Source organism: Pongo pygmaeus, chromosome 8 (assembly GCF_028885625.2).
Source record: "Pongo pygmaeus isolate AG05252 chromosome 8, NHGRI_mPonPyg2-v2.0_pri, whole genome shotgun sequence".
Lineage (NCBI taxonomy): Eukaryota > Metazoa > Chordata > Mammalia > Primates > Hominidae > Pongo > Pongo pygmaeus.
The window spans coordinates 99,598,541-99,611,305 of NC_072381.2; the positions used below are offsets into that span (position 1 = coordinate 99,598,541).

The following is a 12,765-nucleotide window of genomic DNA, read 5'->3' on the forward strand; positions in this document are numbered from 1 at the left end:
TTCAGCTAAAGATTCAAGAATACTGCTATACTGGTTTCTGGAGTTTTTCCTTTTTTTTTTTTTTTTGAGATGGAGTCTCATTCTGTCACTCACGCTGGAGTACAGTGGGGTGATCTCGGCTCACTGCAACCCTCTGCCTCCCGGGTTCAAGTGATTCTCCTGCCTCAACCTACCAAGTGCCTGGGACTACAGGCACATGCCACCATGCCCAGCTAATTTTTGCATTTTTTGTAGAGACAGAGTTTCAGCATGCTGGCCAGGCGGGTCCGGAACTCCTGACCTTAAGTAATCCACCCGCCTCAGCTTCCCAAAGTGATGGGATTACAGGTGTGAGCCACTGTGCAGGACCTGGAGTTCTTTCTTGATGGGGCACTTTCTTTTCTACTACTGTGTCCCCAAAATTGTAGCCCTTTGGCCTTTCCAAACTAACAGCCAAGCTTCCTTTGGGGTCCCCCTTCCTGCCCTGATGTTCAGTATTGCCTCCAGGCATAACAGTTGAGTGATCCTCAGGCTCATCTTGTTTGTTCCTCCTTTGTCAGGGACTGCAGAGATTGTTTGCAGCAAGAAAGTTGGTGTGAGTTACCCAGTTCACCAAGTGGGAGTCTGCCCTATGTCTCTGAAGAATTTTTTTTTTTTTGCCAATTTGTATATACCTAACTTTTAGGAAAATGTAGATGAAAATCAGTTCTTACTTAAATTTCTCATTACATCTTCAAATCACATGGAGGAGGGGAGAACTGAGAGAACAGTAGAGAAATGGAGTTGCTGATTGATGTTTATGCTGTGAACCTCTTGGTCAAACAGTCCAAAGTTAACTGATTGTATGGAATATTCAGTTTTAAGAGCTCATAAATTTGCCTAAACCTGTTTAAGTTGGGTTTTCTGTTATATATAATCAAAAACATCTTAATAAATAGCATATAATCTTGTGATGAATTTTGAAAGTACTAGTGTTAATACTTGATTATTATTATTATTTTTGAGAGAAGGTCTCACTCTGTCACCCAGGCTGGAGTGCAGTGGAATGATTATGACCCACTGCAGCCTCCACAACCTGGCTCAAGTGATCTCCCACCTCAGCCTCCCAAGTAGCTGAGGACTAGAGGCGCATGCCACCATACTTGGCTAATTTTGTATTTTTTGTAGAGACAGGATTTCACCATGTTGCCCAGGCTGGTCTTGAACTCCTAGGCACAAGTGATCTGCCCGCCTTGGCCTCCCAAAGTACTGGGATTATAGGCGTGAATCTGTGTGCCCAGCCGTATTATTTCTAATACAATTTGTAATTCTGTTTTTTTTATTTTTTTACTTTTTATTTTTTTATCCAGGAGTGCTGCTATATAATTTGTAATTCTGATTGCATTAGGATGGCATGTTTAATTTATTCACCAAACATTTAAGTTATTTTGATATGGAAATCTGTGCTATTTTCTGATAAAGATGAGCTCGTACAATGTTTTAAAGCTTTTTTATTATTATTACTCTAGAAATTTACAGCACTTTTATGACAAGGATGTATGTGGAAAGTGCTAGAATACAACTTCTTATGTGAATGATGTTTGAGTGACGATTCTGTACAAAACTTATTCCTAGGTCGGGTTCAGTGGCTCACGCCTGTAGTCCCAGCACTTTGGGAGGCTGAGGTGGGTGGATCCATCTGAGTTTAGGGGTTCGAGGCCAGCCTGGCCAACATGGTGAAACTCTGTCTCTATGACAAATACAAAAATTAGCCGGGCATGGTGGCACATGCCTGTAATCTCAGCTACTCAGGAGGCTGAGGCAGGAGAATGGCTTGAACCCTGGAGGTGGAGGTTGCAGAGAGCTGAGATTGTGCCACTGCACTCCAGCCTGGGTGACAGAGTGAGACTCTGTATCTCCAAAAAAAAAAAAAAAAAAAAAAAAAGGCTCATTCCTCTCGTAGATATATAAATTATATTCTAGCTGCTTCATTTTGAGTTGCTTTATATATTAAATGTATACTTAGTTCACGTTTTATAAAGGACAGCTTTCATCAAACTTGGCTTTATCCAAACTTTCAGTGGTTTCCCATTTTGTTCATGATTAAGTCCAAATATTTTAGCCAGTGAAAGGCCCTGTAATTTAACCCACACATTTCTAATCTTATTTCTCATCATTTTTCCTATTCAGTGAGATTAATGTGTTTCCCTGATCCATGCCTTTGTTTGCTCCTGCTGACCTGTTCTTTTAATTCTTTCTGCCTATCAGTACCCATCATTTTTGCTCCAGTTCCGATCCCACCTCTTAGTAAGATCTTTGTCCGTCATCTACCATGGCCATGAGTGATCTCTCATAAGGTATACTTTATTTTTTGTTGTTTACAAAGCCAATCAACACTGGTTTCATAAGGTGAACCAAAAGTCCTTCATTTCTAGTCTCACTCTCCAGAGGAGAACCTCTTAATATTTCCTTGATAATTTTATGCATATTTAAATATGTATTAGCTTATTTGGTTGTTACTAACTTTGGCCACAGTATTGGAGAACACAATTCTGTAGGCTTAATTATATTTAACTTTGATTTTTCTTTTGGCAAGAATATTTCAAGAATGGTAGTGTATACTTCATATTGCATCATACAAGAAATAATACTGTCTGGGGGTCTCCTTTTGTGATATTTAAGTGGATTGGGGATTCAGGCATTGTCAGTCTGATCTACCCCAATGAGCCTTTCACTGAATGATTTTATGAATCTCATTCTTTTAAATTTTCATTAGCCAGGCACAGTGGCCCATACCCATAATCCTGACACTTTGGGAGACAGGGCGGGAGGATTGCTTGAGCCCAGGAGTTCAAGAACAGCCTTGGCAACCCTAAGGAGATCCCATCTCTACAAAAAAAAATTTTTTATGTCATACATAGCTACTTTACTGCCTGTTAATATATAGCAAGATAATAGATTGTTAAAAGGCAGGCTCTGGAGCCAAACTGCCTGCTGGTAATGACCTTCAGCAAGTGAGTATACATCTTTGTGCCTCAGTTTTTCTCCACTGGGAGGGCCCTAACAATGCATGGTTACACAGTGTCAGTCAATGTTAGTTGTTATTAATATATTGGTTTAAAAGTTTGATTTTGCTGTCTACGTGCTTGGCCTTTGTTTGCATGGAAAATGTTTTATTGGATAATATTCATGGTATTCTGTTTGGCAGTGAAACCAGGTTACCTTGTAGGAAAATAAAACGCCATTTAAATTATAATAAATTTATTATTTTTCTATAATTTTTAGTAAGAAAAACATGAGCAGAAAAGGGATTTATTATGTTGGAGTTTGTAATGAAGAAAAGAAACATTGAGCATGATTATATATTCTAGATATTAGGAAAGAAAATTGGAAAAGACAAAAAGAAATGAGTGACATTATTGTTTTTGATTATGAATGGCTGTATGGTTCTTTGAGATGACAGTTAATAAACATAAGTGCACACAATCCTAAATAATTTGATAGAGGAGAAGTTTCTAAAAACCCAATGTGGTGATGGAAGGGAACTCTCAGATAAGCAGAGCATAGATATAGTAGATGGAAGGGAAGATGTAGAACTAAAGATGAATATGAAACTTTATAAACAGTGGCTGGAACCAGAAGGTAAGCTGAAGTTTATAACACAACATAAGTTGTTTTTTAAAAGTAATATCTCAATTAAGTTTAAGCTTCAAGATCATCAAGGCCGGGCGCGGTGGCTCACGCCTGTAATCCTAGCACTTTGGGAGGCTCAGGTGGGCGGGTCACAAGTTCAGGAGTTTGAAACCAGCCTGACCAACATGGAGAAACCCTGTCTCTACTAAAAATACAAAAAAAATTAGCCAGGCGTGGTGGCACATGCCTGTAATCCCAGCTACTCGGGAGGCTGAGGTGTGAGAATCGCTTGAACCCGGGAGGCGGAGGTTGCAGTGAGCCGAGACCATGCCACTGCACTCCAGCCTGGGCAACAAGAGCATAACTCCATCTCAAAAAAAAAAAAAAAAAGAAAAAAAAAGATTATCAAATTTTTAAGAAGTATGGAACTATCAGGTCTCATTTTACGATTGCCCAATTGAGTAAGGAGAAATAGGCTTTGAGTTGGAAAAGATGTAACAATAGTATTAAAAGAATTACAGGCAATTGTAGTTAAGCAACTAAAAAGTGAAATATCTGACCACTTTAAGTGCGTTTTATTTTCTTCATATAAATCAGTGTCTTCTCTAGCCACCAGTGGACTTGCATAGTTCATGAAATCATTGAGTAATATTTGAGAATGTAATGAAAAATATAACTAGTGCCTGGAGATGATCAGATGCTAGCTTGATTTTTTAGAAAGGAAAAAATGTGGGTACTGAAACTTGCAAGCTGGTAAATTTGGTATTGATCTTTGGCAAATTTCTATAAATAAATTTCAGAAGTTTGGGAACATTTATGAAAGAATACTTGAATGGAGAAATTTAAATGTGTTTACCATATATTATATTAAATTAATTTATTTTAATTAGAATTATCAGGTTGGATGAATTAGAAGAATACTATAGAAAGTTTCTTAATTTTAGTGAAATGTTTGACAGTCTGTTGCTATATTTTTGAATAAGATGTGTTAGCAAAGTGTTGTTTAAATTTAGAGTAAGTAGATGTGTTTGTAATAGTAGACTGAAATCCAAAACTATCATTTCATTAGAGGTTGAATGTCACCCTTGAGAGGGATCTTCAGAGCAATACAGTGACATTATCTATATCTTGTCTCAACATTTTAATCACTGATCTAACTGAAGGTTTAGGAAGTAGGCTTATCTACTTGTAGATTATTCAAAGATGGCCTGGATAGCTGATATCATAGAAGGCAATTAAGAATGTCTCCCTAAAACTTTAATTAATCTAGTGTATTTCTGTCTTTCCTTCTCTTACATTTTGATACTTTGTATGTAATATATATTTATAGTTTAGGTTGCTTCAGGAAAACAAAAAAAAACCAACTTTTTTAATGTTTTGTTTTTAGTAGAGGTGAGGTGTTGACGCTTGCCCAGGCTGGTCTTGAACTCGTGAGCTCAAGTAATCCTGCCACCTCGGCCTCCCAAGTGCTGGAATTATAGGCATGAGCCACTGCTCCCAGCTCCCCTCCACCTCCAAAACAAAAAACTTTTATTTTTTGTCTGCTTGATATTTTTACCAAATTATTTTTTGAATTGTATGTGTCCCTCATTATAGCATAATATTTTTAATGATACAGATTTAATAATACAAATTATGCTGGAGCAGTTTCTGCATAAGGTATGTTTTAATTTACTCTAGGAATATGAAGCACGAACAGGGAGGACCTGTAAACCACCACCTCAGTCTTCAAGACGCAAGAATTTTGAATTTGAGCCGCTTTCTACCACTGCCTTGATTCTTGAGGATCGACCATCGTAAGTATTTTAGTGATAATCAGTAACATTGTTTATATTTTAAAGTTAAATTTAATTTTGTTAACTATTTTAAAAGATAGCGAGAAAGATATTGAGAAAGGATTTAATTTTTACAAAATTTAATCCCTGTTGTCTATCCTAAAACTATTTGGGGAGAATATATTTTTCTTGGGTTTTTTGTTTGTTTAGAGACAGGGTCTTGCTATGTTGCCCAGGCTGTTCTCAAACTCAAGTGATCCTCCTGCCTCACTCTCCCCTTCCAGGATTGTAGGCATGCACTGCTGGCCCTAGTAGAGAGTATATTGTTGTTGTCTAAGACTTACGCATATTTTCTAGAGGTCTCTGTGAGTTAATATACGAAACATAATAAAGTATTGGCTCTTTATTTCTGTTTCTATTTCAGCTTTCTGCTCCTCCGTCTTAACATGATAGGGCAGTTATTTTTCCCTTCTTGACATTTAGTATGTATTTAAGATGTGCTTGTCTTTGCCTTTTGTACTATGTAACTACTTAGGTAAGCAAAAGTTTTATTAAGGAAGTAAGAGTACACTCCCAAGAGAGGAGTGAGCTGACCTGGCTGGGAGCCTACTATTATTATTAAGAATACATTTCTTATTTATTTATTTATGTTTGTTTGTTTGTTTTATTTTATTTATTTTTAATTTTTTATTTTTGAGACAGAGTTTTGCTCATTCACCCAGGCTGGAGTGCAATGGTGCGATCTCAGCTTGCTACGGCTTCCGCCTCCTGGGTTCAAACCATTCTCTTGGCACAGCCTCCTGAGTAGCTGGGATTACAGGCATGCACCAACATACCTGGCTAATTTTTTTGTGTGCATTTTTAGTAGAGACAGGGTTTCGCCATGTTGGCCAGGCTGGTCTTGAATTCTGGACCTCAAGTGGTCCACCCATCTCAGCCTCCCAAAGTGCTGGGATTACAGGTGTTAGCCACCATGCCCAGCCTAAGAATACATTCTTAATGCTCAGCAAAGCATCTTAAATTGTTCTTTTCCTGCTGTACATCAGAACATTGTCTGATTTATTATTAAACAAAACACATCCTAAAGCAAGACCACTTGGTTCTTCGCTCTTTTTCTCCTCCTTGGGTTCTCTGGATCAATTCTTTTTCTTTTACTAGAATTGTCTCTCTGTCCGTCTCTTTCTTTTTAATTTAATTTAATTTGTAGAGGCAGAGTCTTGCTCTGACATCCAGGCTGGAGTGCAGTGGCACAATCATAGCTTACTGCAGCCTCGAACTCCTGGCCTCAGACAATCCTGCCACTTCAGCCTCCCGAGTAGCTAGGACTACATGCGCACACCACCACACCTGGCTAAAGAATTCTTTCTCTCTCTCTTTTTTTTTTTTTTTTTTTTAATGTAAAACTTCCTAGCCTTTCTTGCCATTTTCCTGATCTGGACCTTTTTCTACCCATTTTCCTGATGAACATAATAAAAGAGTCTGGAGCCAAATAGAAGAGTGTAGAATATTTTTTGGACATTGCAAGAGAAAAAAAGCCGGACTTATTAAGTACATTATTATTTTATTCTGGTTACATTCCCTCATACTAAAGAATTGTGGTCCTCAATGCTCCTCTTTTAGGATTTGATGAATATGTTTATAATCATCTTTTCATTGTTTAAAAAAAGCGTCTTAGAAACTTAGTTATGAGAGCATGTGAAATTTTATTTCAGACTTGCTGCCAGGGATGAAAATGAACCAGGCCAATTCAAAGATTCCTTTCTTGGTGGAGACATTTATAGGAAAATAAGAGTGGTTAGATAAACAAGAAAAGAATAAGTTGTTAAAGATCTTTAGACTTTGCAGCTGTCAGCTGAGTACGTAGATAAGTTCCCAGAAGAGCTTGCTTAAGCTTGATAAAATTTATCCGAAATGGATTATACTTTTTAACGGGAATGTTAATTTCTTCCCAGAAAGCGTTTATGAAAATATCACTCAAAAAGTTCTGTTCTAGACAGTGTTGGGGACAAATCTTTCTTTACACCATACTCTATTTTATATCATATCTGCCTCTTTAGGTTCTGCCTCCATGCCTTTGCTCATGTTATTCCCCGCTCTTGGAAGGCCTTTATCTTATTTCTACTTCTTACTTACTCAATCCTTAAGGATTAGGCTTTATCTTTTCTATCAAGTCTTTGGTGATTTCTTCAGCCTTCCGTTGTATCTACTTCTCTTGTACCTTTCTTGTCACACACAAACAATTCCTTGAAATAATGTTCAATGGAATTGGCTTGAAATAATATGGTAGGTACAATAACATTGTGAAAAGAACTCAGTGTACAAAAATATATAAACAGCTGAAAAAAGTACTTTTATTTTCACTCTCTTGAACTATCTGTAGTTATATTAATTGTAATATATGTTATAGCTTTTATTCTGTTTCTGTGTGTTTGCTCCTCTGTAATATAGAGACTGAATTTGGTCTCTAGTGTTCTACTCAACACTGAGATGCTGTGGTTAATTAACAATTTTGTTCACCTTTTTAAATTTGAAGGGGCCTTTTTGGTGGGGGGAAGTTATTTGTATGACTTATATTTATGTAACTAAAACAAACCAACAAAGTATCTTCGTGGTATTGGAGTATGAGGGTGTTTAATCACTTATTTCTTCTTCTTCTACTTCAACCAATTGAAAAATAGATAATGGAGAACAGAAGAGAATGAAACCTTAAATTTTATTGAGCATAAAACCAGATGAGGGGAAGAAAACTGTACATGGGAATACCTGGGTACAACCTGAGTACTAAAGTGGAACTTTGTACTTTATCTCCCTCAGAATACTCTTCTAGCAGACTTGGGCCAGCTAACATCTATCTAGTTATAGCCCAAGAAGCTAGAACAGAGATCTGAGTAATCTTAGGTTTCTTCTGTTTATGGATGCAGGCAGGTTCAAGAGGCCTGTTCTGCTTTTGTGTCTTATCTACTGGTAATGCCACTACTTCGACTATGAGGTGGCATCTGGAAGAAGATAGAAATTATTCTACAGCAGGGTTCCCCAAACCCCAGGCCACAGACTGATTCTGGTTAGGAACTGGGCTGCACAGCAGGAGGTGAGCAGTGGGGTCTAGACCATGTGGGAGTTCTAGATGTGGGATGTGAGGTTGTGCAGAGAAGAGGTCTATTTAGATCTGCAAATTTCACCTTATTAAACAGAAGACTAGATCTCCTAAACTGTGCCCAGCAAATCATTTGCCATGACTTGTAGAAAAGAAACAGAGGAGCTAGGCATGGTGGCTCACATCTATAATCCCAGCACTTTGGGAGGCTGAAGCAGGAGGATCACTTGAGGCCAGGAGTTCAAGACCAGCCTGTGCAAAAGAGTGAGACCCTGTCTCTACCAAAAATAAGCCAGGGTGTGGTGGCACATACCTGTAGTCCTAGCCTACTTGGGAGGATTTCTTGAGCCCAGGAGTTTGAGGTTACAGTGAGCTGTGATTGTGCCACTGCACTCCAGCCTGGGTGACAGAGTGAGACCCTGTCTCAAAAAAATAAAATAAGATGACAGAGATTGCAATTGTAAAAGGGATTAAGCTTCACACCAGCAGCATTTCATCTTATGTGAAGAGAAGGATCAAGCCTATTTGGTGGAAGCCAGTAGGTGGTTAGACATCTTAAAGGTGGGATTTGTAGTTAAACTGGAAATGTAGGCCAGGCGTGGTGGCCCATGCCTGTAATCCCAGCACTTTGGGAGGCGGAGGCGGGGGCAGATCATGAGGTCAAAAGATCGAGACCATCCTGGCCAACATGGTGAAACCCCATCTCTACTAAAATATGAAAATTAGCTGGGCATGGTGGCGTGCACCTGTAGTCCCAGCTGCTCAGGAGGCTGAGGCAGGAGAATCGCTTGAACCCGGGAGGTGGAGGTTGCAGTGAGCGGAGATTGTGCCACTGCACTCCAGCCTGGTGACAAAGCGAGACTCTGTCTCAAAAAAAAACTGGAAATGTGATTTCAATTAAGCTGTTTCTCCAATGATAAAATGAAAATTTCTAAAGGTAAATGAAATACAGCTATCAATCAAGCAATTTTCTGTGTCTTAAGGGCTCAGAGTCCAGTCAGAAAAACAAATCAATGTAGTAATTTCAAACAGAGGAACTTTAGTAGAGGAATTCATTGCAAGGTTGTTGAAAGGACTAGAAAAGCAAAAGAAGGGAATATAGGTTCAAAAGATTAATAATTCCAGAAAGGTGTGTATTGCTCTGGGATGTAGAAGCAAAAGAAAAAAATAATATTATCCAGAGTCCAGTATCACTATTTACCTGAAAACTAGATTTATATTTAGCTTCTATTTTTTTCCTGTGGTCTTATTTTCTTTACAGTAAATGAAGTTTTTTTTAAGTATTAACATAATGAAAAGGGATGTTGTAATTATTTTATATGGAACTATATGGAATCCATCATTGCTTTTATCTTCACAATTCTTTGTAATTCTAGGAAGTACTTTTGCTGAAATTTAGGAACAGTTAAATCCAGTATTCTTTTGCAGAAATCCAGAGAGGCAAGCAGAATAGCTTGTAAAAGGAAATAAGAGTAACTTAAGGCTAGGATTTTGGAGTTAATAGTTGGTCCTATGACATAGGTAGAAAGCAGCTTTGGACAGAATCGATTTGCAAGATTTAAGGCAGTTAGTATGTGTAGGCAATACTAGGAATTATAAGATTCAACGGATCTGGATGTGAAGACTAAACTCCATGGATTTTAAATGTGGTTGGAGTTTGTGATGGCTCTTGACCTTTAGAGCACCATCATTGATTTATTGGTATATGATTAAGCAATTACATTCAGCTATACATAAGAGACTCCCCAAATAGTAGCCTAAATATGCAAGAATTTAAGTATGTAAGTAGCCCAAATTAAGTAGTTCAGTGCTGGTATGGTGGCTCCATGCATCAAAGACAAGGGTTGATATCTTTCACCATATTCAGAAAAAACTTCATTTTCATGCTGACCTTATGCTAACCGCAGAATGGGCTTGGGGACCCACTGGGCCCACAGTAAGAAAGACTTGAGCTAAAACTCCACTAATTGCCTGACCTCTACATATCTCTACTTTGACTCTGGACTATGGTAACATTTTGGGTCTCTTGCAATTAGTGTCAGATCAGAGCCGATATCCAGTAGTCCCTGAACGATCTGATTGTTTTCTTTTACCTAATGAATAGTTACCCTGGTAAAAGGCTGTAAGCCCCTTTGGGGAAGGCTGGGAGAAAGATTAATAGTATAAATTTTTGATAGTGTACTGGAGTCCTCTCAAGGGGACCCATCATCTTCTGCATTCAAAGGATTCTGGGTCTGTAAACTGGCTCAAGTCTGGGGAGTGGTGGAGGAGCCATTAGTCTTCATGATTCAGGGTAGACTTTTGTTCTCTTGACCTAGCACTTTTCTGCTTATATAGATCAAGTAAGAATGTAGTAGGCTTCTTTTTTTCACTTCTAGCAACACCATATCAACACAATCACATATCAACTAGCCAACACAACAAGTCTGTGCAAGTCATACTATTCTGATTGCGGCTTTGACTCTGCTGTTCATTATGGTAATTCTGCTCGCCTTGCTTTGATGGTTGAGTGCTGCCACTTGGTCCCTGCCACCCCAGGATTCAGTTATTCCCTTTGCATTTAGGTTTCCCAGTTCAGTGACCGCAGTTCCCACTGGAAGGTCTGGCCTGCAAAAAAGTGATCACAGAATTCTTCAAGGATGCTGGGGCTTCCATCACAATTTCATTTCTCACAATTGCAGTGAAAAATATGTCATCTGTGCCTGTAATCCCAGCACTTTGGGAGGCCGAGGCGCGCGGATCACGAGGTCAGGAGATCGAGACCATCCTGGCTGACACAGTGAAACCCCATCTCTACTAAAAATACAAAAAATTAGCTGGGCGTGGTGGCGGGCACTTGTAGTCCCAGCTACTTGGGAGGCTGAGGCAGGAGAATGGCGTGAACCCGGGAGGCGGAGCTTGCAGTGAGCTGAGTTTGCGCCACTGCACTCCAGCCTGGGCGACAGAGCGAGACTCCATCTCAAAAAAATAAAAAGAAGAATATGTCATCTGTGGGGTACAATGGCTCATGAGTGTAATCCTAGCACTTTGGGAGGCCAAGGTGGGAGGATCATTTGAGCCCAGAAATTTGAGACCAGTCTGGGCAACATAGGGAGCTGCTGTCTCCATGCAAATTTTTTTTAAATTAAAAATAAATTTTTAAAAGCGACAAGTATGTTTTCTGGACCATCCCTGTATAGGTGAGTGGGTTTTAAATGACAAACCTGTTCTGACCTTCCCATCTCCCTAAGCCTTTGAATTCCTTCCTCTACGTTAAACCAAAGCAGGTCTGACATTTCCACCTCACTCACTGTGGGCCACCTTTTGGTTCAAGTTTTAGCCAATCAACCAACTAAACTATTAGAGCCCGTTTCTAATTCTCTGGGCTGTAGCAATTAAGTACAGCATCTCTGCTTAGTGGACCCATATAAATGTGTCCTGATCCAACTTTATCTTACGTCAGTCCTTGTTCTTTCCACCATTATCTTATACTCTTAGTGTCCATTCCCATACTTGTTCCCCAAATTTCTGTGTGTATAAATTTTAAAACTCTTTTGGAGTATATTATGCCTCCTCATGGGTCTCACTTTGTAACTCACCTTTAGGAGCCTGCTGAGTCCTGAGTTTAGTTATAGGCCTAGAAGCAAAAGGGTAGTAAGGGTAGGTCCTGAGGAGAAACATCATTGTCTTGCAGGGCAACTGCCTCAGGGAAGGCCATTACCATTTCCTTAGGCAATGCAGGGTTGATCACCTTCAGATGGTGTAGAGAGGCCTCTTCCACTGGCAAAGAAAATTCAACAGAGTTTAAAGGCTCAGTGTCCCCAGCTTCATCAAGGTCTTCCCATGTATCCCTATCTCAACTTTCAGGATCCCATTATTTCCCAAACAGTGCCCTCACTTTAACAGGAGACACCTTGCGAGGCTGGGAGTTCAAATTTGTTGTAGTTCAGCCAGTCACAGAATGAGATTCTGTATTTGATTTTCAGCAGTTGCAACCTGCTACTACAGGAGATGAGGGTCCTCAAGGTGCATAGAAGCTTTTAGTCATTTATGTGGTCCTTTAAGGTGGGAATTCAAATCTCTGAGTTCATCCTTTTCTTTTTCCACTTTGTCTAATGACATTAGCAGCAACCAGCCAATCTAAAACTAAAAACTAAACTATTTTTTAGTTTTCCAAATATGTTCAAAAGTAACATGTACATAGTCACCCAGCTTCTTGCTTCTTATTAGTGGTTGGTTAGGAGTATCCAGTGGGGATATTTTGCTAATCTCTGTTGCCAGGTCACACACCGTGGACTACCAGTGCTCTCTTTACTACTGCAAATT

General features: G+C 39.1%; 1 protein-coding gene across 4 annotated transcripts in view; it reads left to right on the top strand.

Annotated features, from left to right (window-relative positions):
* The window catches only part of TBC1D12 (TBC1 domain family member 12), a 135,458-nt gene that overhangs the window by 67,285 nt on the left and 55,408 nt on the right, over positions 1-12,765 (top strand). For all 4 annotated transcript variants that reach the window (XM_054435972.2, XM_063669999.1, XM_063670000.1 and 1 more), the window contains one exon: positions 5,272-5,387. In XM_054435972.2, the coding sequence (XP_054291947.1) occupies positions 5,272-5,387 (116 nt within the window). The remainder of the gene's footprint in view (positions 1-5,271; positions 5,388-12,765) is intronic.